Source organism: Cryphonectria parasitica (assembly GCF_011745365.1).
Source record: "Cryphonectria parasitica EP155 unplaced genomic scaffold M406scaffold_6, whole genome shotgun sequence".
Classification (NCBI taxonomy): domain Eukaryota; kingdom Fungi; phylum Ascomycota; class Sordariomycetes; order Diaporthales; family Cryphonectriaceae; genus Cryphonectria; species Cryphonectria parasitica.
In genome coordinates, this window is record NW_024468914.1 from 472892 (window position 1) to 497240 (window position 24349).

A 24349-nucleotide genomic window follows, 5' to 3' on the forward strand; every position below is an offset into this window, starting at 1 on the left:
CTTCCCCTCCTCCTTTTCCTCTGGCGCCCTCGGACCCAGAGTTTTCTCACCACAGCCCTAACCCCTCTGTGGGCAAAGCGTGAGAAGAGAGAGGATCCTCCAAAGGGCCCAGGACCCATCTACGGGCAGCCTCACGAGGTCACGAGGAGGATCATGTTTCACCACCTCGACTCCACGGGACGGAGGAGCTGCTCTTGGTCGTCGCGTGTATTAGCAATAGCCGTTACGACGAGCTGTGGTACGTACACAGTATGAGTTTTGTTCTTTGAATTTTTATCATTGTAACTTTTTTCTGCCATTTTCTTTTCTCCCGCAAGAATGGCGTTCATCCATGCAGACTAGCACCGCCAGGCCAGAATGGACCGGTGTCGCAACGGTCTGTGGTAGTTTGACAGACAAGACGTTGGGCTCAGCTGCATGACTGCCTGTCTTGTCTTGGCTTGTCATGTCTCGTCTGCCAGGCCCGCCAGGACACCACCCATCCACCATGAGCACCACCATCCCACGTCTTGACACACACCTACACCCACACACAAGCCTCTAAACACGCACACACCCTCATGCGCACTGCCCAAGCCCCATTCAAGCCACAAACATCATTTCCCCTTCTCTAGCCTCCCCGACGAACCATCCTTTTTAGCATCTGCCTCTTGGCTTGCAGGAAAGGGGTCTCGTGTTTGCCGGCAAGCAGCAGGTTCGTTGAACCCTTCTGTTTGTTTTTGCCTTGTCTTGAAAGACAGAGAGACACATGAGAGAGACACAGTTACGCGCAGGGAGTGTCCTTGCGCGCGCGGTGGGCTGTTCGGCTGCTCGTGCAGATCCCCCATATCCACATCCATATTTAGAATTATAGACTTCGGGGCTACTTTGTTGTTTCCCCCCCTCTTGTTTAGCTCGCACAGCCATCAGTCGGGACAACACCGCCGCTATCGCCGAGGGGGAATGGATTGATGGATTGGATGAACTGGGCGTCTTGTGGCTGCTGCTGTCGTTGTTGTCGGCTCTCTACTGCGTTTGTCTCTGGGCCCTCTTGTATGCCAGCCTTGACGCGCCCTGCTAGCAGAGGCGAGGCTGAGTCAAATCTAGGACCTCTGTGGAGGAGGGCCAGAGAGAAGTTCTCGTCATCTCTGAACACGCCCCTCGACGGGTCTCTGGAATGAGGATTTGCAGTACACACACAGAGACACATCCACCAGGTAATGGTTCACTCACGCTCTCCTTTTCCTTCTTCATCGTCCTTTCCCTTGATCATTGTCGTCGTCGTCCTTCTCCTCAGGAGGCTGTCTCAGCCCCACAACGAGCTTCTCCCCCCTCCCCTCCCTCTCCCTAGCAATCTCATACCGCCCGCCCAGCACCAGATCCTTGGCCACCACCTCTCTCGTCCGGCCCAGGCTCTCAATGGCAGAAATGCGGTCATTGGTAGCCTCCAGGTGCTCCCTGAACCCGGGCTGCATGCAAATCTCGCGAAAGGCCCTGTGCATGGGCACGCTGGAGGCACGCATTTGGGCGGCCGAGGTGATGGTGAAGAGGTTCATGCGGTCGAGCTCGCGCACGAAGTCGGCGCGGGTCTGGATCTGCTGGGCGATGTGCATCGGGAACGAAGGGAGGCGGTGGCCTACGACGGGGTCATAGGTTTCCAAGGGCATTGGGGTGGCTGGGTGAGTGAGGCCTGGGGGAGAGGACTCCTCGAGGTCAACAAGCGCGAGGGCTAGGACCATCGCTGCGGCCTGGGAAGGACAAGCAAGTTAATATCTCATTATTTCTGTCTTTTTGTGAGAACGAAGAGGAAGAGAGAAGAAAGAAGGAAAAAAAAAGAAAACACACTGTCTGAACTTACCGCCCACTTCTGCTGGTCCATGACATCGTCGTCCATCTCTTCGCCCAGGATCCAGCACTGGTTCAGAAAATACGTCTTCTCGACCTCCTTGATCTGCTCGCACGTCTCGAGCATGTCACGACTCTTGGCCACGCGGTTCAGGAACGAGAGACGACCACCGACGCGGTCATAGACTTGTGCGGCTAGATCCTCAGGCAGTATCTCGTTGAAGTAGCGGGCGCGATATCTTCTCAAGGCCGATGTGGCCGCCGACTTGGGCAGGTCAGACACGCTGGTGACCTCCATACGGGTGGCGAGCAGCTTCAGGCGCTCATAGACCCAATAGTCATCACTGTTGAAGACCATGGTGACGAGGTTCGACGCGGCCCACTGCTCCGCCCTCTGCTGCAGCAGCTCGATCAGGTCACGGCCGTCCTCGTCGTCGCGCACAAGGTGCATCTGGTTCACGATCATGACCAGCGGCCGCCCCACACGCGCACGGCGTTGCAGGGCGACCTTCTCGAGCTTGTTGAGTGCGCGCTCAATGTCCAGCAGGGCGGTGGTGTCGCGCGGGCCCTTTTCGCTGAAGTAGCCCCCTATGTAGTCCTCGTGGAACTCATAGTCAAGGGCCTTGCCCAGGCGGATGCGGAAGATCTCGAGATCCGAGTGCGCCTCGAACATGGCCACGCCCTCACCGTCGATCTTGCGCATCGCCTCGATGAGCATGCTGGACTTGCCTGTGCCCTTTTCGCCGAGAAGGAGGTGGTAGTGGCCCTTTTCCTGGCCTGCCACGATGCCGTCTACTTTGGCCTGCTCGGGCCTCTCTACCCAGTGGTCCTCGTCTTCGTCCTCACTGCCGTGGTTCTGTCCCTTGTTCTTCTTGTTCTCCCTTTCCCTCTTGGTGTAGATGCCCTTCCCCATGGCTGCGAGGTCCAGCACGGGATCGCCCGGCTCAAAGGCATTAGCCATCTTGCGCAGCTGCAGCATCTTGTACAGACGGTGGTACGCGTAGGCGGCAGACGCGAAGCCCACGGCCAGGACGAGCACCGAGGCCAGCGAGGTCGCTGCGGACTCGAGCATCTTGTGCGCAAGGCCGTCCTTGTTGTCGTTGCCACCGCGGCTCGCATCGTCACGACGCAGGGCGTGAGAAGTAGAAAAGGGTCGGCGCCTGCAGAGTGGTGGTATAGATGGTGATGATGATGGGCGCCATGTAGTAGTATTAAATCCCGCACCCTTGTGGTGTGGTGGGCATCGCAGGTGTAGATGTTTCAGGGTGGTGGTGCCTTGTAGGCGCAGCCGAGATGCCATATTCGCGTTGTTGTCGTCGCGGTTATTGAGTCAATGCTTACTCTATCATTCGTGGTCCAGGGTGGGGTTGTCTGTCTACAGGTGGCAGCAGCCAAGGGTTGGTTGCATGCAGCGTGTGAGCAAACCAGACGGGATCGGATGACGAGGTTTGACGATGAGCAAAATAAATGAGTGACGCCAAGAAAAGAACGACCCGAGAAATTGACTAAGTCAAGAAGAAGAAGAAGAAGAAGACAAAAGGACATTAAAATGAATAAGAAGCTTATTTCTGCGAAACCTTGTTGCAAAAAGAGAGAAAGAGTGTGAGATAAAGAACGAAAAGAGATAAGAGAGAAGGTAGGGTGAAAATTGATGAGATGAGACAAGATGAGATGAGGTTGAATGACATCGATCCATCGTCCCTTCTGTTCTTTCCTTCCTCCTGGAAATTGCGTCAACGTGTCAACGTGCGCGACACTCCAAAAGGGGCTCCTTTCCCACGCCGCCAAATCTCCCAAACCTAATCAAAGAAATTTCTTGGCAGAATTTACTCAGTTCCCGTCCATCTCTTTGTCTACTTCAAAATTGGGAACCGACCCTCCGAGTCCAAACCCTTTCTGTTTTACATGAGTACTGATCCTGATCTCGTTGGTACTAAATCTGTACGCTTCATTATTAGTACTACGGTATATTTTTATCATTAAACCAGCTCGGTACCACAGTATCGAAGGGTCCACTGCACGCACACAACACACCGCTGTAGCGGGCGAGCCAAGACGTCGGGACGGAGGATCGCCATCCCTGACTTTTCTTTCCGGTTCAACAACGTGCTGGGGGTCTGTGCTTTGCAGCGTGCTGTGCCTCGAGGCGACATCGACGATAACAGTTTGTGTGTACAAGCACTATTCTGGTGTACCTGGCTGAGAGTCTTACCAGCATTGCATTACATTTCACCTTGGGATTCACTGCTGTAAAGTCTTGACACAACATGACACGAGACACCCTCGAAGCAAGATAGTATCGCCATGTGTGCACTGCGAGCGAAGTATGCTGACGTGCACCTAAGTAGGTGGACACTCTGCCAGCACACCAAGAAGCTTTGACTCTCTTTGTTTTCTTGTCCTCCTCATAGAGACTCTATGTGTACAGGTGTGGTCGTGGTCATGGTGAGGTGTCATGTCGGGCCATGGTCCACCCAAGGCCCAGCCAGTGCCAACGTGGATGGGTGTCGTGAGATTTGAAGCTCGAAAGAAGGGCTTTGTGCATCAGTAAGCAGCATCACCCTGCAAGATCTCCGCTGCCCTGACTGCAATGGCGTACACCAACCCCATGGCATGTTGTCCAGGACTGCTCGGAATCACACTCGCATCCACAACCCTGACGTTCGCGGTGCCATACACCCTCAACGACCCGTCCACCACCCCTCCTTGCTCGCGCGGCATCATCACGCACCCGCCGGTAGGATGGCTCCCGCTGGTCAACCCCTCCAACACCTCGGCTTGGAAATCCTCAAAGGATAAAGTACCTGGAATGCTGAACTCGGCCCCATTGGCACCGAGGGGCCCAGACGAGGCCACCGTCGTGGCGTAGTATTGGAGGGCCTTGGCGAGGAGCCACAGATCGAAGGATGTCCCGTTGATGCTCGCGCCGTTGAAGTTTGGGTCGATCAAGGGCTGTTGTGCTGCTGCTCCTGCTGCTGCATGTACGGAACCACTGCTCAAGGGATGCAGCACGTAGCCAGTCACGAACCCCAAGAACCACCCGAACTCGATCAACGGCTGGTCCGCCGTCCACATCGCTCTTAGCATGGCAAGGCTCGCATTCGAGGCCCCCGTCAGCGAATTCATCGAGTCGTTGTTGAACAGCAGATTGCTCGCAAAGGCGTAGTCCTCCTCGGATAGAAACCGGCTCGGCTGCGCGTAGTCCTGAAAATCCTGAATGTACTGGTCGCCTGTCAGGTTGAGCGACGTGTTGTAGCCAAAGATCCCGGCATATGTGAGGTGGTCTTGGAATCCGCTGCCCACGGCTGGCAGATCGACGACGATGGTTGGAATGCCCAGGCTGGAGAGGATGTCTGGGTCGCCGATGCCAGATACCTCGAGAAGAGGGGGGCTCTGAATCGAGCCGGCTGAGACGATGATGTTTGTGCCGTTGAGAATGGCCAGATTTCCACTGGACGGGTCTATAAACTCTACGGCACTGGCGATCGCGAGTTCGTCGTCTGAGGAGAAGGACTCGTCGTCGTCATCATCATTATCAGACCACAGGATTCTCGTGGCGGTGGTGTTGGTATATACCACCAAGTTAGGCCTGCTCTCGACATTCGTGTATGCCGAACCTGAATACGACCGCGTGTACGAGCTCGCATTCACCGCCAACGGCCCATACCTCATTCCCGTCGTGTTCCCGCCGTCCACATCCACAAGTTTTGGCACACCAAGCGCCTCCAGCGAGGGAACTACATAGTCCTCATACAGCGAGTACACGTTGCGCGCCATGCTTCCCGCCACGGGCCCCTCAAAGCCATGAAACGCCGCATCCCACGTTAAACCTTCCGCCTCCAGGTCCTCAGGAGGCGGCATAAACGTCTCCCCGTCCCGCGAAGCCGCAAATAGCGCATCCCAGTCCCAACCCCCCGAGACGTTCAGCACATCCTCCCAAGCATTCAGCTCGACGGACGAGGCCCGGTGCCAAAGCATAAAGTTCATGGCTGCGGTGCCCCCTAGCACGCGGCCGCGCGGGTAGGCAATGACGGCCTGGTCGAGCAGCGAGGTCTGGGGTATGCTGGTGAAGTTCCAGTCATAGGTGGTGGCGACGATGGTGCCTTCATTCTCGGGAATGGTGATGCGAGGGTCTGTACGGGCGTCAGGGCCGGATTCAAGGACGGCGATAGTGGTGTTGGGATTGGTGGAGAGCAGGGTTGCTAGGAGGAGCCCGGATGTCCCGCCGCCGATGATGATGTAGTCGTAGGATCCTTCTGCGCGTGCGGGTCCAAGGAGGAGCAGGACGGCTGCGGCCAAGGAGAGGGAGGGGCAAGAGAAGAGCATGGTCAAGAAAAGGGGTCCTACTCGAGAGGCAGGCTCACTTGGGTGATCTCACAATCCAGTTTTCGTGAAGAAACGGTAGAATAGAATGTGTAGTATGAATGAAAAATAGGAAATATGTAATGCAATGAATGAATTGGCACCAAGACGAGATCAGGATCACAAGGGTGTCAGCATGCCAAGGTGCATGTGCAAACATGCATGGCGGCGGCGCCTCGACTTGCGCCCTACCTCATTGGTGATAACGTACTAAACGATCACCAGGGGAAGTAACTATAATTACCCTCATCTGCATTAGCTCTGGGGGGGTTCATAGCAAACCTGGCGGAGCATGGTAGTTTTAAAGTCCACAGTTGATATGTAACAAGGTTGATTGTGAAATCACCTTGAGTTGATCACCACCAAATGTGCTTAACTAGTCAAAATACACATTGTCGGGCTTGTGAACACAAATCTTGCCGCTCTTAGACTTGAGCACAACCTTGGGATCATCCTTCGAGGCCTTGACCTGCTTGCCATCCACCGACTTGGTCGTCCTGGCAATCTCGACCACCTCGCCCTCCACCCAGCCCGGCATGGCCTTCCAGTGGACATTCTTCTGCCCCTTCTTGGGGAGCCTGTCCTTGGAGCCTTGCTGTGCAGGTGCATCCGCCTTGTCGTGCTTCGACCCGATCGTGCTGTTGTTTTCATCTGACTTGTTCGAGTCGATTTTTGGTTTCTTGTTCTGGTCCTTGTCACCGTCGTCTTTGGCCTTGCGACCACGCTTCTTAGTAACTGGTGGTGACATCTTCTGTTTTCCCCCCTTTCCACCTTGTTCCTCGTCCTCTTCCCCCCTCTTGAGCCTCCTCTTCCTGGCTATCCTCTTCCTTACTCTTACACTCCTCCCCAACCTTCTTCCCGGCACTCTTTCGCGCCTCCTTGGCCTTGGCAGTATTCAAGACAAACTGCCTATTTTTTCCTTCCTCCTGTTTCCTTTTGTCCGTCTGCTCCTTCTCCTTCTCGCTCATCTCCTCCCACGCCTTCTTGGGCAGGTAGCGCTTCCGGCTGCCGTCTTCCTTCTTGGCCTGACCAGATCCGTCTTTTGTCTGCCACTCCTCGTCGCCCCACTTCTTGAGGTTCTCCTGGGACTCGTCTTTGGAGTCTTTGGGGGTGTTGTAGTCGCCGCCTCGTTTTTTGTACTCCTTGGCCATCATTTGTGCCTGTGATAAGAAATTGGTTTCACGCTTGAAGAAACGCAACAGCGCTGAGGAGAAGGAGATAGACTCACCTTCCTCGCGCTCCATTGTCCTGGCTCACCGCCCTTGTCGCCCTGCTTGAGCTGCTCTTTGACTTGGTCGCGAAGCTTGGGGTCCGAATACTTGTCCTTGGACGGCATGCTGGTCATCTGGGCGTGGTTAAAATACCTGTGTTGAGGTCTTGCAGTGTGTTGTAATAATGATATTGCTCGCAGGGTACTATTTTGATGGAAAGAAGAAATACGGACGTGCAACAGGAGATGCATAGGTAAGTATGTAAATAAGTATGCCTTGCTGAATGATAGCCACCAAGGGGGTTGAGTTGTAGCTGTTGATCACCGACATCAGTCTCCTGCTTCCTCCATGACGAGATTACTTTAAGAGATGGGACTTCTCTCATGACGCGTGAGACCGCGTAAAGGGCCATGACGTCTTGTAGTGATGAACTGTTAGTCTTTGGCACCGTTGATCGGAATATCAAACGTCTAGCTGTGCATGGCATAGCTCAGCCGGTCTTTTTTGGTGGTGGGGATATCAGATGGTGGACGGTGTATCGCCTGCGTTGCTGTGAATCAAAAAGGTTCGATCAATGTCATGAGGTCACTGGCCAGGATACTACGGGTATGGTTTTGGTACTGTATATACTAATTTTAGCATATGGTCGGTCAGTGGGCATTGAAAGATCGTTAGACTGCACCAGTCAGTGCCTGAGTTGCTAAGTTTTTAGTCTACACCCCCTATTATATGTCTTTGATTTTCCCAACGACAAACTGGAGTCAAGCTCAGCCAACAAGGTCTTCTATCACCGCTGTTTCTGCCAAGCCCGTTGCCTTCCTTTGACCGTGGGCTCGCTAAATAGTAGATAGGGATATTGGGATTCTCGTTAATGCATCCATGCGCCTCACTAATTAGATTAACGAGGCATTTGGCTACCTTGAGAGCATTTCTGTATCGATAATCATGTCTCGAAACTTCCCAGGCCTTTCCGACCCAGGATCAGACTCTTGGATCTGACGACCCTCTCGAGGTTGAGTCATAGTCGCTCCTACCGTTCCCCCCGCGCTTAGTTAAATCCCTGGTTGGGAATCCACAGACCGAGTTCTAGTGCTTGTCCTTGAGTAGGTGTGAGATGCTGTATTTTTGAGTTTCTTGAGAAAGGTAGACCGAGTGTATTTATGACTTGAGATGATCAATGTACCAAGATATGTAGAGTGTTTGTTCAAGCTCTACTACGGGGGCACCATAGGTAACAAGGGTTGACAGGGATACTACAGGAGTTAGGAGCTTGGGCCGTCCCCCATCCAGCTGCTGTCAGCCTGCACATTGATTCTTAATCCTTGGCAAAGCCATCTACTGCTTGTTCAGTCACTGCAATTGCGCCATTGTCTCTTCTTCTCCATGGCCAAAGCTACGTTTATGACAATATGTCTGATTGCTCCCACAGTTTCCTTTTTATTCACTATCACAGTTTTGAGATGCGGCTCGAATGATGTCTTCCAATTTACAAAAATACATGTGGAGGAGCTGCCCTCGACAACTTTATAGTGGCTCTAATGCCAGGGGCCGGGCGCCGACCCCAGCTACTTGCGGGGTAGGGAAAAAGAGTACCTGAGCATCTTAGTGTGAAACTTTTTTTCCCCTTTGGTTTGGAAGGGTCGCATTGTCACGCGTTGCTTTTGCATTTCGACATTGCCCCTTGACATTGACTTCAGACTAAGTTTACACCAGCCTCTCGTTTCTTGAGGATCGCAAGACACAACCAACACAACACACTGCCTTCGGAACTGCAACACCCTCCAGTCGGTCATATTCCTCAGCTCCATTGCGTGATCTGGCGCTCGAGGCGATGGACTAGCGACTAGGCATTGGTACGGTCTGCCATCCACCGTGGGCTCCCAGTCCAGACAGCCTGCGGCCGAGGGTCACATCCACTCAACCAACCGCGGCGGCAAGGTGTTTGGGCCCCCAATGCCTTCCACGACCTCCGGCAACGGCAGCGAGACGGGCCGCGTCTTTGGTCCTCCCATGTCACCACTCACGACAGACGACGAGACGAACCGACCAGATCCTATTTCCTCGTCGAGGTCGCCTGGCAAGAAGAACAAGAAGAGGCGACCAAAGGGGGTGGACAGTGATCTCCCGTCGTCAGAGGCAGATGCAGCTCACGAAGAGGCGGAGGACGGCGGAAATAAGCGGAAGAAGAAGAAGGTGCGGAGGAAGCAGGCCGAAGTTCAGGCCCAGGCTGAGCAAGACGAAGGCCGTGATGCAGTTGTCGAGGATTGGCAGCCCCATGAGCGCCATGAGGAGCTGCAATCGCCCAAGCGGAAGCCGAGAAAGCGGAAAAAGAAGGCCGCGCCAAGCAACAACGGTGAACACGAACCGCAGAATAGCATACACGAGGACAGCCTGATCAATGGCGACCCTGGCTCTTACAGAGAAGACGAGCTTCATCCAATGGATGGACTGCACAGCCAAGACCCAGCACGCGTTGGAACACTGCAGCCTGCACCTGAAATCGTGCAAACCCCCCCTCTGAAAAAGAAAATGCGGCCGAAGAACAAACAGCGCGACGCTGTCCAAAGCCCTGATGCTCGCCAGGTCCTCCTGCCCTATACCGACGGAAGCTCACCGCCATCTGCCCAACAGCCTGATCAAGAGCTCTATCATATTCTTCGTTACGAGCCAGTGTCGGAGGGCGAAGCAGGAGAAGACGCCATCATCCCTTCAAACCAGTCTCACAAGACCCAGAGAAGCGGATCAGGCCAGGCCAATTCTCAACGAATCAAGCTCCAAGACCCAGATGTCGGTGATGACGGGCACCCACGGTTTGGCTTTGCCGGTATAGCGGCCGGCAGCTCCGCAGATGCTGTCAAGGACCCAGCAGCTGAGACACTGCGCGACGAAAATGACCCAACTTCAGGTCTCACATGGCTTCACAAGCGCAAGAGGCAGGCTGCAGAGGACACGCCTAGTACAGACGGAAGCAGCAGCGACCACAAAATGGAGGTGGACGAGACCTTTCCTGAAATCCAGCAAAGCCAGGTCAAGCTGGAACGCGAGTTTGACAGCAGCACCGACTCTGGTGTGAATACTGACTCGAGTCCTGATTCTGACACCGACTCCCCGAGTGTCGCAAGACTGGACAGGCTGTCAAGGTCGAGATCACGATCCGTCGCGTCGGTATCGCTATCCGGTGCGCTGGCTGATAAGCAGGTGAGTCACGCGCAAGGGCGATCTTGCGAGACTTGCATTGACCATGTGTCGCAGCTCGGCCTCTTTCCCGACACACGCCAACCTTTCAGGCCATCCTCGAAGGGATCAGACTCCACATCCAGTCCTTCCTCGATCGGCTCTAACACCAGTATTCCTGCTCGGCTCGAAGACATCCCTACACATCGGTCACCAACCTCATCCCCCTCAGGGTTGAAATATTCGTCGAGATCCAGTAGGTCTCGCAGTGGCGATGTTGAGGGGGATGATGAGGCAATGGCAGCCGAGCCATCTCCGCCTAAGAGCAATGACAGTCCGCCCAAAAGGCGAGCTCAAAGGGCCAATGTGGGCAGAAATAAAGCATCCCAACCAGTTGAGACTGCGGAGATCCAAGAACCCGCAGAAAATGTTCATGGAGCGGATAGGAATGGGTCTGACCATCCAGAAAAGTCGAGACGGCAGAGATTGCGACGTGCAAGCGACTTTGCGCTTCCCAATGGTGATAATGCACATCTCATACCAGATCGAATGTCAGGTTCTGCGGAGGCTCCTCAGTCAATCACGGCTGCAAAGCTGGAACAGAATGGTGTGTCAGATGACGAGCTTCCTATAGAAGATATGCCGCATGTTGAGGATGCGACTGAGCCCATAATGTCTGCCAGTCAGCTGGGGAAGACCCCGAAACGCAAGGCGAAACCATCTGTGGCATCGGACAATGAGGAACCAGAGCTGGCCGACTGTTCCGGGGATGCAGCATCAGCACCAGGACACATGGCTGAGAGTGTAGGTATCGCGAGTTCACCCAAGAAAATAACCACGAGACACACTCTTCGGCAACAGAAGCTCCCGTTCCCGCAAGTTGGGACGGCGGCCACAAACAAGCACGGGGAACCGCCCGCTGGTCACAACACGCCTAACGTTTCCACGGCTCCCCGTAATGATAGTGTCGGACCCGAGGAGTCAGCCAGCCAGCCACACCCGCAGCCAAAAGGAAGAAAGAAGAGAAATCTTCAAGGCAAAACGTCTCTAGCACTGTCCCTATCTCAAATTGAAGGCGATGAAGATGCAACAGAGGGCCAGTCCAGGCTGTCTACCTTCTCTCAGCAGGCAAAGGCCAATGATGTATCGAAAGGCGGTAGCAATGATCCCGAGCAGAGCGAGGTCGGTGTCTCGCAAGAAGCAAGCCCGGCGCCGAAAGCTCGCAAGACAAAAAAGAGGCGTCGTACTACAGACGCGTCCGAGGATGATGAGCTGGAGAGTCTTCTGGCTGCAGGCCCATCCAAGTCACGCAAGAAAGCCCGCAATCTGAATCTCAGCGATGATGAAGGCGGTCAGCAGCGAAAGCGGGCTCCCTCCATAAAGGACAAGGCTACTGGGCCTTGGCAAGAGGATGAGCTCAGTGCTCTTGGCAGGGTGGTGGATGGATTTCGTGATGCCCATGGCATGGAACAGCACGATATGAATCAGCTCATACATGAAGTGCCAAAGAAGACGGATGATCTCAATCAAAGCTTCTGGAACCAGGTAGACCTCGCCATACCGCGACGGACCAGAAAGCAGATTGTCGAGCGGGCACGGCGCCTGTATAATAATTTCAGCGGTCGCGGGAGGTGGACGGAGGAAGAGAAGGAGGAGCTCCACGAGCTGTTTGAGCAATACCCTAAAAAGTGGGCTCAAATCGCCGGCATGGTGAACCGCGATCAGAAGGACATTCGCGACTATTGGCGAAACCACTACGTTGTCCACGAGAACCAGGTTAAATCCCGCTGGAGCGAAGAGGAAGAAGTACGCTTCACAGACGTCGTCGTGGAAGCCCTTGGCAAAATCCGCATCATGCGGGAGAACAACGACGACTTCCGACCCCGTCCCCGTGGCAATGGTACCACGGACGATGCCTTACTCGACTGGCAGCAAATCAGCGCGGCCATGAACTTAACCCGCTCTGCTCGGCAGTGCAGGTGGAAATGGATTGACATGCGCGAGAAGGGCTTCGTTGGAGATGTCAGCATCGTCCAGCCCAATCAGCCCCGTAGCAGTCCTAGCGGAGGCGGCGACGGGGGCGGCGGCAGCAGCAATCTGGCTAACGGCATTAGCGAAAAGCTCGCCAATGCGCGTGAGGACTTCCGCGGCATGAGCGAGGAGGAACTGCTCCGCCTGGTTGAAGCCATCTACGAAAGCGGTGCGCGCGATGATGCTCACATACGCTGGTCTGGGCTCGTGGATGAGCGCTTTCGAAACAAATGGCACCGGCCCAGCCTCAAGCTCGCCTGGTACCGCCTACGGAACTCGTGTCCCGACTATGACAAACAAGATCTCGAGACGAATGCGCGGCACCTCCTCAACTACTACGCCTCTCATCGTGCGTTCCGGCGTCTCGGCGACAACCAGGCCGACGAGCAAGTGGAGGAGAAACTTGTCCGCGGCTCCAGTGGAAGCCGCACCTGGAAGAAGCCCTCTGATGACCCGCGTGCAATTCGTGAGAGACAGAGGCGGTCCAGCAGTGCCAGCAGTCGTGCCAGCAGTCGTGCCAGCAGCCGGCAGACTCACAAGGTCTCGGGCGAGATCCTCAGAATCGACGATAGCGATGAGGGATCTGGCGCTGACGTGAGGATTAGGATTCCCAACCATCTCAAGGGCGAGGAAGCTAAGAAGGCTCTCGACAAGGCCAGAGCCAAGGCGTCTGCCGAGGTCAATGGGAATGCTCCGGCCAGGGGTATGAGGTCGGCGAGTGTTGCTGTTGATTCGGACTCGGAGTGAGTCAAACAGCCTGGTCGTGTTCACGCCAGTCCAATTCTTACTGGTCGTTGGTCGTGTAGTCTTCTATGGGAATAGCCAGGAAATCCTTAAGGGCAAGATCCTTGTCGATAGTTGCGGGATACCGAGATTCATATCCTAGCACGGGGTATGGATACAGTACTACCCTTTCGTGATCGCTGTCACATGGCGTTCGGTTTCGGGCGGTTGGTAATACAGGCATGTGAGCGGGTAAGGCACATTTGAACCTTGGGAGGCATGATAGCATTGAGCAGATAACACTACTGTACAGTTATAAAGATCTGAAGGCCGTGTAACATGATAATTTGGCCCTGTCTGAATAGGCCAAGGCACGTATTCCGTCTGCGTCCCGCCTGCGTCCGTCTTATCTCTTCTAAAGCCAGTCTTGTGCATGCACTGCCTGTCACCCACTCGACGTGCCTGACATTCAATCCAAAGCCTTGCCCACAGCTGTTGTGCCCGTCTCGAGAGCATTCGTTACATGTGTTGCATGTACTTTATACCCAGCGATACCCAGATGTATCGTAAGCGCCCGTGTCATTGTGTGTTAAAAAGAATACCCCCCCCCCCCCCAAAGTTCAGACCATGACCAAGACAGCCAGGCTATCAAATTGTGCAACAAAGCAGACCATCAACCAGTGCGGTCCTCTCACGAGCTGCCTTGTCCCCGTTTGGGTTGCAATTGCCGCCGCCGCCACCATCCTTTCTCCCTGGGCCCGCTCGTATGCATGCTCGTGCAAAATCAGGCTGGATGTTAACCAGCATAGTGAAAGCAAAGCAGAATATAGAGTGACCACCCATACTATGCGTGCTCAGCAGAGGTGGGGGTGTATGGTGCTTGGTTTATATGATGCGCCGTCTGTACAGGCCGTCCACGACGCTCCAGGCGCGGATGCTGCAGAGCATGATGATTAAAATGACAATGATGGCGGTGCCGCCGGCGGTGATGCCGACTAGGGCAGATATGGGCATTGGGTGTGGGTTTGAAGGGTAGCGGCTGGCCGAGGATTGAGGTGAGTTGTTTTGTTTGCTCGCTCGTGGAGGAGAGAGGATGAGATGGGGCAGTGTTATCGCGTTGGCAAGACAGAGATTGTATGTTGGTCTGTCTGTCTGTCTGTGTCGGGCTGCGTCAATAGATGTGAGTAAGGAGATCTCCTAAGTTGCATATTGGCAGAGCTGAGATTGCCGGCGTCTCTTCACCGTCCGAGATCTAAATTTCCGCCCAAGGCGAGAGTCTAACAAAAGCCATCAACTCCAATTCATCATACTGCTGTCTTGTCTAAGGATCCTGGGCAGGAGCGAGCAACCCAGGTTCCGCGCTTGGGGGATGAAGGCGAGGCAAGAGCTGCCCAAGGCATTATAAGGCTTAAGAGGAGGAAAGAGTTTTCGTGTTGCTAAATTGTGGGTGACGCTGGCCATTTGCCATCTTCACTGTCCATTATCTCGTACCAATCTTCATGATGCCTGTTGGTCTACCTGCGCACATGGTCTCAAGTCGTCATCATTGATGTTGGTAGACTCAAGTGGCTCTTGATATTCTCGACATCTTTCCTCATATATTACACTCCAAGCAACGAAGGGCTTCTGCAAGTGGGCTTTGTTACGCCATGCCACGAGAAGATGCTGGCTTCTTTTGCTGAAAATGCCACCAAACTTCCATTCTTCATCTCCAGATCGACTCATGTATGAACTCAATCAATCTTACCTTCTTGGCAGCCTTGGCAGGCCTTTATCGGTCCCGTTGAAAGCAATAGTAAAGAGATCCAAGTCCTGAAACAATTATCTCGACTATCACCTGGACAGAAAATCTTACGTGAGATTGATCCCCCCCCCCCCCGCCAGCTCTCAGGTCTTCTGTCTCTCTCTCGTCGCCCCTCCGAGAGGCTGACAGCTCCACAGCTGATTCTGTGCCCGCCCGTCCTCGTAAGTCGGCCATACTGACAGAGCAAGTCTCAGACACGTTTGGTATGACCATTTACTGAGTTCCCTCTGCTCACATAGGCAGGGGTACGAACGAATAGGTAGGCAGGCATAGGGAAGGGCTATTGTTCCGAAACATACACCACGTGCGCGGAGAAATTTTAGGCCGCTGAAATGAAATGATTTTCATGCCTTGTCGACAACTTGTCTGCATCTGTAGACCAGAGAGGAAGAGAGAAATAGGTGCGTCTCCACCCACGACCCGGATATCGATTACCATTGCAGGAAAGGTCGAAAATGTGTACTATGGTATATGTACGTACGCACGTCGCGTGCATTGAACAGGTTAAACGCCATTTTGTCCTCGCAGATAAGCGATGCTGTACTAATATTGTCTTCCCCATGGGGTATGTTGCATCTCACCGAGTGCATTCTGGGGAGACCCATAATTTGACATGTGAAAAGGGTAAAGACGCGCGAGGAGAAGAAAAGTTAGTGGCATTGGATGTGGAGCATTCATGCTAACGATGCCTAACATAGCATCCAAGAGCCGTTCGTGTCGTTCAGATCTCCTTCGATTTTGCCCTGCCCCCTCCCGCTTCGGCAAGTGACCTGTCATCCCGCCCGCTCCCCCTCCTTTCTTTCACTCCAGCTGACCCCGGGTAACCTGCCAGCCTGGGGAAACCCTGATTGGGCCGAAGATGTGACCGACACGCTGAAGACGTGGTCACTTTGGATTGTACGAATCGCATTCGATGCTTGATGCCGGGGCCTCTTTCGAGACACTGCCATTCTCACTGCATGCTACGATATTCACGTGTAGGCCTGATCAGTAACTCGGCACCAGAGGGGTGGTAGGGTAGTAGTGAGGGCGATCCCCCTTCTCCCTTTTCTCCTCTTCCACTTCTGACCAATCGTATTCGAGGAACCCCCCTTGAGGCGTTCATCCTGACAAGGACAAGACACCTTGTCACCCCCAATGGCAGCCCGCTATGGAAAGGAGGGGACACGGGGAGAGTGATAGACCACACTCCAACGGCGCTTAGCAGCACAGAAAAACCCCCTAAACTTACTAGCAGTAGGAAACACAAGATGAGGCCCCATGAGAAAAAAGTTGGGCCTCCCCTGTCACCAGAGAGCAGCTCCTCTTCCCTTCTACCTCGGTGCTTTGGCTTTTGATCTAGACATCTGAAGGAGGAGTAAGCAGAAGGGGGGCCACGAGACCACGGCGGACTTTTACTGCTGGCTCAACCACACACACACACACACACACACACACACAAACATGATGGAGACAGGATTTTGACCCTGAACCCCTTCACTCGGCCCGCATGGACCCGCATCCTCGTGTGGGGGAAAGGGGTAATATACATCGTCGATGGAGGGGCATTGGAAGGGTGCCTCAATGATCTTCAAGCACGAGGGAAATTTATTTTCTCTCTCTGGCCCCACGAGTGTGGTGGGGCTGAGGGCTAGCTACCGAAAGCCAGGAGGGTAAGAAGAGGGAGGAGAGACATGCACAGGTCGGTGTAGGTAAGTTTGTATGTGTTGCCCATCGTTGGGAGATAAATACTCGAGCTACGCCCACCACACGTTTGTCACTTGTGGTTCTCACGATGCCCTCGTCCTCATCCTCATCCTCGTCAACATCCTGCAGGATTCCCGGATCGTTCACGCGAGGCTCACGTCGCTGGGAGACGACCATCTCCTTCCTATCCTTTTTTGCACCCATTCACACGCTCTCACAGTCACACCTCGACTCCTTGTTGCAGCCTCCTCTTTTTCCACAAAGCCCAAAATGAAGTCCTTGACTAATGTCCTCTCCCTGGCTCTGGCCCTGAGCACTCAGGCCTCAGCCTGGGCCATCCCTTCATCCTACGCTTCTAGGGCTCTGTCACTGGTGCCCCGCCTGGACATCAACGAGATCCTCGCCCTCATCACCGAGCTCTTCCCTGTCGACGTCACCCTCGAAGACGCACAGGGCCTCATCGAAGCTGGCGATGAGGCATTGGCCCTCGCCCTGGGCTACTCGACCACCTATAATGACCTGACCGATGGCGAATGCGCCGATGTCACCCTTATCTTCGCCCGCGGCACTGACGAGCCGGGCAATGTGGGCGCCCTGGTTGGCCCGGAGTTCTATTCGGCACTGCAGTCCGCCCTGGGAAGCACCACGTCCATCTTTCAGGGTGTCAACGACTATGATGCCTCTGTCACTCAGTATCTCGAGGGTGGCAGCACCACCGCGGCGTCAGACATGTGAGTTACCAAATCGATAACACCTTCCTGGCCGACTTGCCGGAATGCTGTTTGAGGCTGGTGATGCTGATGATGCTGCTTTAATTACACAGGGCTACCCTTGTGACCCAAGCGTTCACTCAATGCCCAGACACTCAGGTCGTCATGAGTGGATACTCGCAGGGCGCCCAGGTTGTCCACCTCGCCGCCTCTGATCTGGCTGCCGCGACTATGGAGAAGGTCAGCGCTGTTGTCACCTTTGGCGACCCAGGTATGTAGTTTCTGGCCCCCTCCTACCGCTCAAGTCCGATAGTCTTCTTCTCTCGCTAACTTTCTCTCTTAGATAGCGATACTGCCGTGGCCAACATCGACTCAAGCAAGGTCCTCATTATCTGCCATGAGGGTGATGATATCTGCGATTTTGGGGATCTGATCCTGCTTCCGCACCTGACGTACGCCGAGAATGCGACGGCGGCTGCGGCCTTTGTGGTCGAGCAGCTGTGATTGAAAAGAGGGAACATAAGAACTCATTACTCTGCTTCAAATTTTTTTCGAAAGAAAGAAAAACCCCACCAGCAAACCCAAAACGCAAGATGGGGGGTATTCGTAAATAGTTATGGTTATGACACAATTGCCGATAACAAGGCCAGCTTAGGCTGTATGAATAACGAGATACTTCTTCATATGATCAAGTAAGACTGAGAATCAACTTTCAAGCGTGGACATGTCAGTCTACCAAATATTATGAGCACGAGGCCGATGAAACACCATCCATTATTCATGGTGACTGATTGACATCAATAAATATGATCATGACCGTGACGAATGATGCTCTTCCCAACAATCATTTCAAGCATGAATGTCCTTGTCCACGGCCTCCACAGCCACCGTCTTCTCTCCCTGGCGGACAGCCTCGACATCCGGCACAGAAGAGTGCTTAGCCCCCTCGAAGATGGCATCGACCTCCTCTAGCGTCTTGCCTTTTGTCTCGACCCAGTAGACCGCCTACGCCATACCTGTTAGTAAACTATTTCAAAAGATTCACACCTTTCTTGTCCCACTATCACTACCAGCTGGCAATTTCAGAATCCAGGCGGTACTGGCTTGGTTACTTACGATCAGAACAAAGATGATGATGTCCCATGCGGCGTTGATGATGTACATTTTCCACCCAAGGTTTACCAAGGCAATGTTCATGAGAAACACCAACATGAGTCTAATAGAATTAAATAGGTTATAGTCAGTTCCAAACTTCGTAATACAAAAGCTAATTTCAGCTCTCTCATCAAGGGGGGTTTTCTCTGAGAGAAACTCACGCAAGACCGTTCAGAGCAAGCTGCGAGACTGCCACGCCGTTCGCCCGAATAGAGTAGTTGAAAACCTCGGGAGGATAGAGATACAGCAAGGGCGTCCACGCGATCGAGTAGAACCCCTGGAACAGGAACATGACGGCCACATCCCCGTAGATGAGGGCCTGGGTGGCACCGTCCGGGTTGTCGGCGTAGATCTTGGACAGCCCGCCGATGATGAACAGGCAGGCGATGAGAAGACCCTGCGAGACGAGGGCGGTGGGTTTTCGGCCCCATCTGGCGGCCAGGTGGGTGCCGGCCAGACAGCATGCCAGACACCAGACATTGAGGACGACGTTCTTTTTTTTTTTTTTTTTTCGGTAGAGGGTTTGATAGTCAGCTCAAATTTTGTGCTTCGTCTCTCCAATCAAGTGGGCGAGAAAGGGAACGACAGAGAACAAGGTCTGTTTGTCTCACTCACCGCCTTGAGCTGCTGCAGCGTATCTGTAATTCCCGCCGTGTCTAGCTCGGTGCTCAAGTAATAACTGGCAATAATATTCCCAGCAATACAAGAGAACGGCCCCGGGCTCATTCCTATCAACAACCTCTTCCGCGCAGAAGGGGTCTTCCAAATCTCTGTCGGGCTCATGGTGCGGCCCTCCTTCTTCTCCCAGGCAAGGGTGTCGATGATCTCCTTGTACACAGTCAGCACAACCGGGTCGGCCTCGTCGCCGTCGGCATTTGTCTGGGCGACCACAGTGCGGGCGGCGGTGAAGTGGCCCTGGTAGGCGAGCCACCGCGGCGACTCTGGGATAAAGGGCAGCACGACGATGCACAGCACCGAGAAGACGCCCTGGAACAGGCTGGGGGCGCGCCAGGCCCATGTCGACTGCCATGTGCCGGTGCCCAGCGTGATGCCCGCGGCGATGAGCGCGCCGACGTAGTAGAAGTCGTTGAGCAGCCCGACCCCCCAGGCGCGCCACCTGCTGGGGAAGGTCTCGGAGAGGTAGACGCCCGCGGCGATGCCCGACACAGCCCACCCGAAGCCCAGCAGGATGCGCGCCACGACGAACATGGCGATGTCCTGCGCGGCGGTCTGCAGGATGACGCCCAGGATGGTGATGAGCGAGCCCCAGAAGATGGTGGGGCGGCGGCCGAGGCGGTCCGAGACGACGCCTGATACCAAGGGGCCCAAGACGCCGCCGATGAAGACGGAGGCTGTGTTGAGGCCTGTGGTGGCGGCGTTGAGGTTGAAGTAGTCTGCGTAGGATGGGAGGATGTTGAGGCCGTTGAGCATGGACCCGTCATAACCGCCAGTCTATAGTAGCAGGAGGGAGTGAGTGAGTGAGTGAGTGGCATTTGAGAATGCCAAGATAGGAGGCAGAGAAGCATATACATTGTAACAGTGATTTACATACCGAAGACTGGACGATAGAGCACAACATGAGAAGGACAGAGAGCGTCACCGTCGACTCTGGAACCCTTGCGGGCAGCCACGTGCCCGTGGGCGACTTTCGAAGCATCGTGATCAATTGACGATGCTTCTTCCCCAACGGCGGAGAGAAATGATGGGAAGAAGATGAAGGGGAGAATGAGGTCAGTCACACTGAACAGTAAACAAGCCCCTCCTTAGTAGTCAAGCATAGCCAAACAGAGTCTGAGAGTCTCGTCTCTTGCCAGTATGTATGCGTGCATGTATGTATGTAAGCAGTACGATAAAGGGTGGGTGGGATGAGATCCCCCCCCCTGCGAGCCGGTTTGGAGATAAGTAGGCAGACCGCATTGTCGATCCATGTGCTGTGGCAATCTAGATGTAACGTCCCGATAATGTTGCAGTAAACGCCAGGCTAAATAGGGGAGGAGTTCATGATTGCGGCCGCAGCCGGCGACAACCGTGACTTGTTGGTCGTTTTCTGAAGGGACCTTCGAGAATGGACCAGTGAAGAGAGTATGATGATCGCTTTTCCCGTACTTTAATATTTGGACAGAGAAGCGTCTTGTTTGTGTATTTACTTAAAGTGATCACACTCACAACTAAGACGTGCCGCTTTAGTTACCAATCTCTTAGATTTGAATGACACTACTAAACTACGATCATAGTACTATAGGTTTGAAATTATATTATATCGTTTAGAGCATATATTAGCAACCATGTCAATATACAAAAGCTTAACTTAACGATAGTAAAAAATGTTTCTATTCACGCTAGGTAAATATGTACCTGAGTACACATGAAGCGTCTGATCCAGGCAAGCGGACTGTCTGCCAATACTCAAGGAGGAATACCCTGCGTGGACACCTGATGAGACCTTCCGTGGTCCCTCATCACTGCCTTCTTAGAAAAGTGCCTCAACCCTCCCTGAGCATTCTTTTAATTTTACTCATATCTATATAGCTTTCACAGCGGTGGTGTATAGTTATTTATATTTGTCATGGTAGCGGGTGAGCGAACAGGTGAATGATAAGTAGGTAGATAAATGAATAGGCGTGTTCTATCAAGCTATAATCAATAGAGATTCTGTGCAGTGCGGAACTGATTATTTATTTGCTCTTTGAAATCATTTTCTTACTTACCTGTCCAGTTACTATGAAACATCTGTATGATCTGTTGCAAGATGTACTTTTAAGTTTTGGACATCTATGTAATCGCCCGTGCGGTAATTAATGCTCAGTGTGATTGTTTTGCAGTTCTGCCTCACTTGCTAGCCAATGTGTCTGCAAGGCGGAAAAGCTCTAAAGCTGGCAGTGCCTGCATGACAGTGCATGCAGCTGTGGCAGTGTAGCTCTTTTTCCAGTTCTAGCCTCATTTGCTAGCTAATGCGTCTGCAAGGTGGGAAAGCCTTAAAACTGGCAGGGCTTGCATGGCAGTGCATGCAGCTGTGGTATTGTCCTCCGATCGTGCCAGTTGGGGTAATGGGCGACCATTTTATGAGCTCCCCAACACTGCATGTGTTTATACTGCTTCTCTTCCCCAAGATCATCAGTCCCACCTTCTGTCATGCTTTCCATGATGCAACCAGACTTCATGGTGAGAAAATAAGAGAGGTTACAAATGTCCAACTTCCAACATGTCTTCCGTTACCTTCGGCTCTGTTGGTGATATCATCACCGTTTGCCTACTCGTCAAGTCGATCGTCGATACACTCGATAAGTCTCGGGGATCCTCAGCTGAGTATCAAGGGCTGATCAGCGAGCTTCGGTCCCTAGAAAAGGCTCTACTACAGCCCGCAGAACTCTTCACCAAATCCTTGGCGGACTCGTCAATCACGGCATCACTTTGCGACGAGATCTTGAAAGTAGTGAGCGAGTGCCGCAAGACACTGGTTTTATTTCAATCGAACTTGAAAGGTTACGATGCGTCTTTATCTGAGCACCACTCTGCCAAAAGTGTGCGCCGCGTTGGCATGAAGATTAAATGGCAACTCTTCCAGAAAGACACTATGGCAAAATTTCGCAGCGAGATATCCGGTCACTGCAATGCCATCAATATGATGATGATCACGGCTCAGATGTGAGTTTTTTCTCTCTTTTGGAGATGGTTACAATTACAGGGCGCTCGCCGGTATGCTAATATTACAACTTCAGCACTATCTCGCTCAAGGGCTTGGAGAATCAAAAAGCATTAGCCACCTCAGCCGGCCGCGACGTAGCCGAGCAAAAAGCCACATTGGAAACACTTCGCACTGAAATACGAGAGAATCACCAGCTCTCATCATCCATAGACTCGATTGTCCAATCAGTGTTGCACAAATTTGAGTGGTTTGGAAGCCTTTTGGTGTCAGTCAAAGATATGGTCTCCAGCGGGTTTACGGTGAGCCTGGCGACTCACAGGGCAGTTCTGTCCATGCAGGCATCCATGAACAACTGTCTGGACAGGCCTCTCATACAGGAGCCTTTTGTTCTTGAGGACGCCCTCGGAAGGATTGCGCCGGTTCATCTACAATTCATCACGTCGTGGCAGGCGCTTGAAGCCGTTATGCTCGTGCGTTTCGAAGGCCTTCCGGGGCATGAGAAAATTACGAGGCGCGAGTTTGTGCTGCAGGAACAGGCAACAAGGCGCGAAATCTCTTTCGATCAACCATGGGAGATAGCCTTCCGTCCCGGCTCGTCTGTGTCCATGAGCCTTACGTTTCGTCGAAATGTGGATCCTGCCAAAGGCTACAACAGCTGTCCATACTGTGGTGAAACCTCGGACAAGGCTTCTTCAACCGAGGTGAGATGGTCAGTATCTGTTTTTGGTCTATGAATTCATAACTGTATACTCAACTGTGGTGTTCTGACGGTGTCATGCAGTTCGCAATGCAGCATGATCTACCGCCGTATCACAGAGGTGGTTGAAGTGGACCAAACCATTCCTGATCTTCCCAAGCACTGGAACCAGCGCCCCCGATTCGGTAGCACAGCTTTCAAGTACAAATCATCGACATTTGGTCCCTTTCCAAAACGGAAACGAAAGATGGACGAATGGTCCGAGCTCTCACTCTCCGAAGAAGTACGGAGCTTCAAAAGAGTGCGGATACTGTCGAAGCTTGAAAAGACCAAGAAGAGTGCTTTCACTACGTGGGATAAAGAAACGCCCTGGGTTGGACTTGGGGGTTCAAGCTCGAGTGCCCTCAAAGGTGACGACGTCCTTTGTGGCCATGCCTCGAGCCCTCCGATTGTCTTTGATAAAGACACAAATGATAGTAGCCTTTCTGGGGCCGTATTCTACGTCGAAGAGAGCGATAGCGATATCAGCGCGGGAGAAGGCGACTCAGATGAATCTTTACCCGATGAATCAATACCGACAATGATTCAAACGTCGTGTAACAATGCACAGCCGGTGCAAGTCGTGACTGGCTTCGTGTTAAATAAACAGGAACACGAGAGTGGTGCCAGCATTGAGAATGGCAGCACATATTTAGGCCTTTGGGCCGCTCAGTCGATACCAACAATATTTCCAGATTCAGTTATCAATGAACGGCTGTTGCTGAATGTCCATCACGCCACAATGTCTCGATCGACTACTATATCGGAGTTATTCGGGAATCACACCTTATAAACTTCTTCTAATCGACGTTCGGCCGTACCATCCGCATTATACGATATATAGGATGAAAGAGCGTTATATCTCTTGTATCACTCCTTCAATATTGCAACAACTCCCCTTCGATGTACATAAGCTGAAATATGTGTTCCAAATTGTTACCGATTGTCAAACTTTAACAAGTTGGCGTACGAGGGGGCATATCGCTGTATACGACGAATCACCTTCTTGCGATGGGTGTAGGAAAGGGTTACACGAGGATCAAGAATGGGTCGTAATTGATATATCGATAACGTGATGGGGAGAATTGGTTGTTTGTTGCAGACAGTCCACACTGGAACTTTGAGATACAAAAATGATAGTGACAGTGGCTGTTTTCAATCCTCTTAAACTTGTCTTGGTGTGCATACCACCGCTCACAACGTTCTGCTGCTTTTTTTCAACTATAGGTGTAGGAGATGGGAGCGCCGCTTCTCTGTCGTTTGTTAAAGAGGCCAGGCTGATTGTAA

General features: G+C 53.0%; 8 protein-coding genes across 8 annotated transcripts; 3 read left to right on the forward strand and 5 right to left on the reverse strand.

Annotated features, from left to right (window-relative positions):
- Positions 1-267: 267 nt before the first annotated feature.
- Positions 268-1235, reverse strand: M406DRAFT_103681 (uncharacterized protein). Its single transcript, XM_040915075.1, has one exon. It carries the CDS (start codon positions 1187-1189, stop codon positions 890-892), a length of 300 nt encoding a protein of 99 aa, XP_040774086.1. The 5' UTR covers positions 1190-1235; the 3' UTR covers positions 268-889.
- M406DRAFT_340780 (uncharacterized protein) lies at positions 1230-2896 on the reverse strand (the record flags this gene model as incomplete). The annotated part of the gene is made up of 2 exons (XM_040921587.1): positions 1230-1727; positions 1838-2896. 2 exons carry the CDS (start codon positions 2894-2896, stop codon positions 1230-1232), a joined length of 1557 nt encoding a protein of 518 aa, XP_040774087.1.
- A 1472-nt stretch (positions 2897-4368) lies between these two features.
- Positions 4369-6150, reverse strand: M406DRAFT_261388 (alcohol oxidase; the record flags this gene model as incomplete). Its single annotated transcript, XM_040917437.1, has 1 exon — positions 4369-6150. One exon carries the CDS (start codon positions 6148-6150, stop codon positions 4369-4371), a length of 1782 nt encoding a protein of 593 aa, XP_040774088.1.
- A 412-nt stretch (positions 6151-6562) lies between these two features.
- On the reverse strand, positions 6563-7522 carry M406DRAFT_331675 (uncharacterized protein; the record flags this gene model as incomplete). Its single annotated transcript, XM_040920655.1, has 3 exons — positions 6563-6921; positions 7025-7346; positions 7415-7522. The coding sequence occupies 3 exons, from the start codon at positions 7520-7522 to the stop codon at positions 6563-6565; spliced, it is 789 nt and encodes a 262-aa protein (XP_040774089.1).
- A 1828-nt stretch (positions 7523-9350) lies between these two features.
- Positions 9351-13642, forward strand: M406DRAFT_352210 (uncharacterized protein; the record flags this gene model as incomplete). The annotated part of the gene is made up of 4 exons (XM_040922672.1): positions 9351-10595; positions 10876-11041; positions 11116-11375; positions 11433-13642. 4 exons carry the CDS (start codon positions 9351-9353, stop codon positions 13347-13349), a joined length of 3588 nt encoding a protein of 1195 aa, XP_040774090.1. The 3' UTR covers positions 13350-13642.
- Positions 13643-16925: 3283 nt separating this feature from the next.
- Positions 16926-18262, forward strand: M406DRAFT_108491 (family 5 carbohydrate esterase). Its single transcript, XM_040915303.1, has 3 exons — positions 16926-17546; positions 17639-17796; positions 17869-18262. The coding sequence occupies exons 1-3, from the start codon at positions 17086-17088 to the stop codon at positions 18027-18029; spliced, it is 780 nt and encodes a 259-aa protein (XP_040774091.1). The 5' UTR covers positions 16926-17085; the 3' UTR covers positions 18030-18262.
- A 20-nt stretch (positions 18263-18282) lies between these two features.
- On the reverse strand, positions 18283-20351 carry M406DRAFT_279168 (putative sugar transporter). Its single transcript, XM_040918374.1, has 5 exons — positions 20233-20351; positions 19296-20132; positions 18842-19173; positions 18642-18741; positions 18283-18530 (listed from the first exon to the last, which is right to left on the reverse strand). Exons 1-5 carry the CDS (start codon positions 20335-20337, stop codon positions 18375-18377), a joined length of 1530 nt encoding a protein of 509 aa, XP_040774092.1. The 5' UTR covers positions 20338-20351; the 3' UTR covers positions 18283-18374.
- A 1531-nt stretch (positions 20352-21882) lies between these two features.
- M406DRAFT_261991 (uncharacterized protein) lies at positions 21883-23060 on the forward strand (the record flags this gene model as incomplete). Its single annotated transcript, XM_040917485.1, has 2 exons — positions 21883-22325; positions 22400-23060. The coding sequence occupies 2 exons, from the start codon at positions 21883-21885 to the stop codon at positions 23058-23060; spliced, it is 1104 nt and encodes a 367-aa protein (XP_040774093.1).
- Positions 23061-24349: the final 1289 nt, after the last annotated feature.

Excerpts from the sequence above, each read along its gene's own strand:
- M406DRAFT_103681 (XM_040915075.1), bottom strand. The coding sequence starts at position 1,189 with ATGTGTCTCTGTGTGTGTACTGCAAATCCTCATTCCAGAGACCCGTCG.
- M406DRAFT_108491 (XM_040915303.1), top strand. The coding sequence starts at position 17,086 with ATGAAGTCCTTGACTAATGTCCTCTCCCTGGCTCTGGCCCTGAGCACT. Across the intron at positions 17,547-17,638 it reads ACCACCGCGGCGTCAGACAT|GGCTACCCTTGTGACCCAAG; the intron begins GTGAGTTACCAA and ends TTAATTACACAG. Across the intron at positions 17,797-17,868 it reads TGTCACCTTTGGCGACCCAG|ATAGCGATACTGCCGTGGCC; the intron begins GTATGTAGTTTC and ends TTTCTCTCTTAG.
- M406DRAFT_279168 (XM_040918374.1), bottom strand. The coding sequence starts at position 20,337 with ATGCTTCGAAAGTCGCCCACGGGCACGTGGCTGCCCGCAAGGGTTCCA. Across the intron at positions 19,174-19,295 it reads CGCTGCAGCAGCTCAAGGCG|AACGTCGTCCTCAATGTCTG; the intron begins GTGAGTGAGACA and ends AAAAAAAAAAAG. Across the intron at positions 18,531-18,641 it reads TCATCATCTTTGTTCTGATC|GCGGTCTACTGGGTCGAGAC; the intron begins GTAAGTAACCAA and ends GGTATGGCGTAG.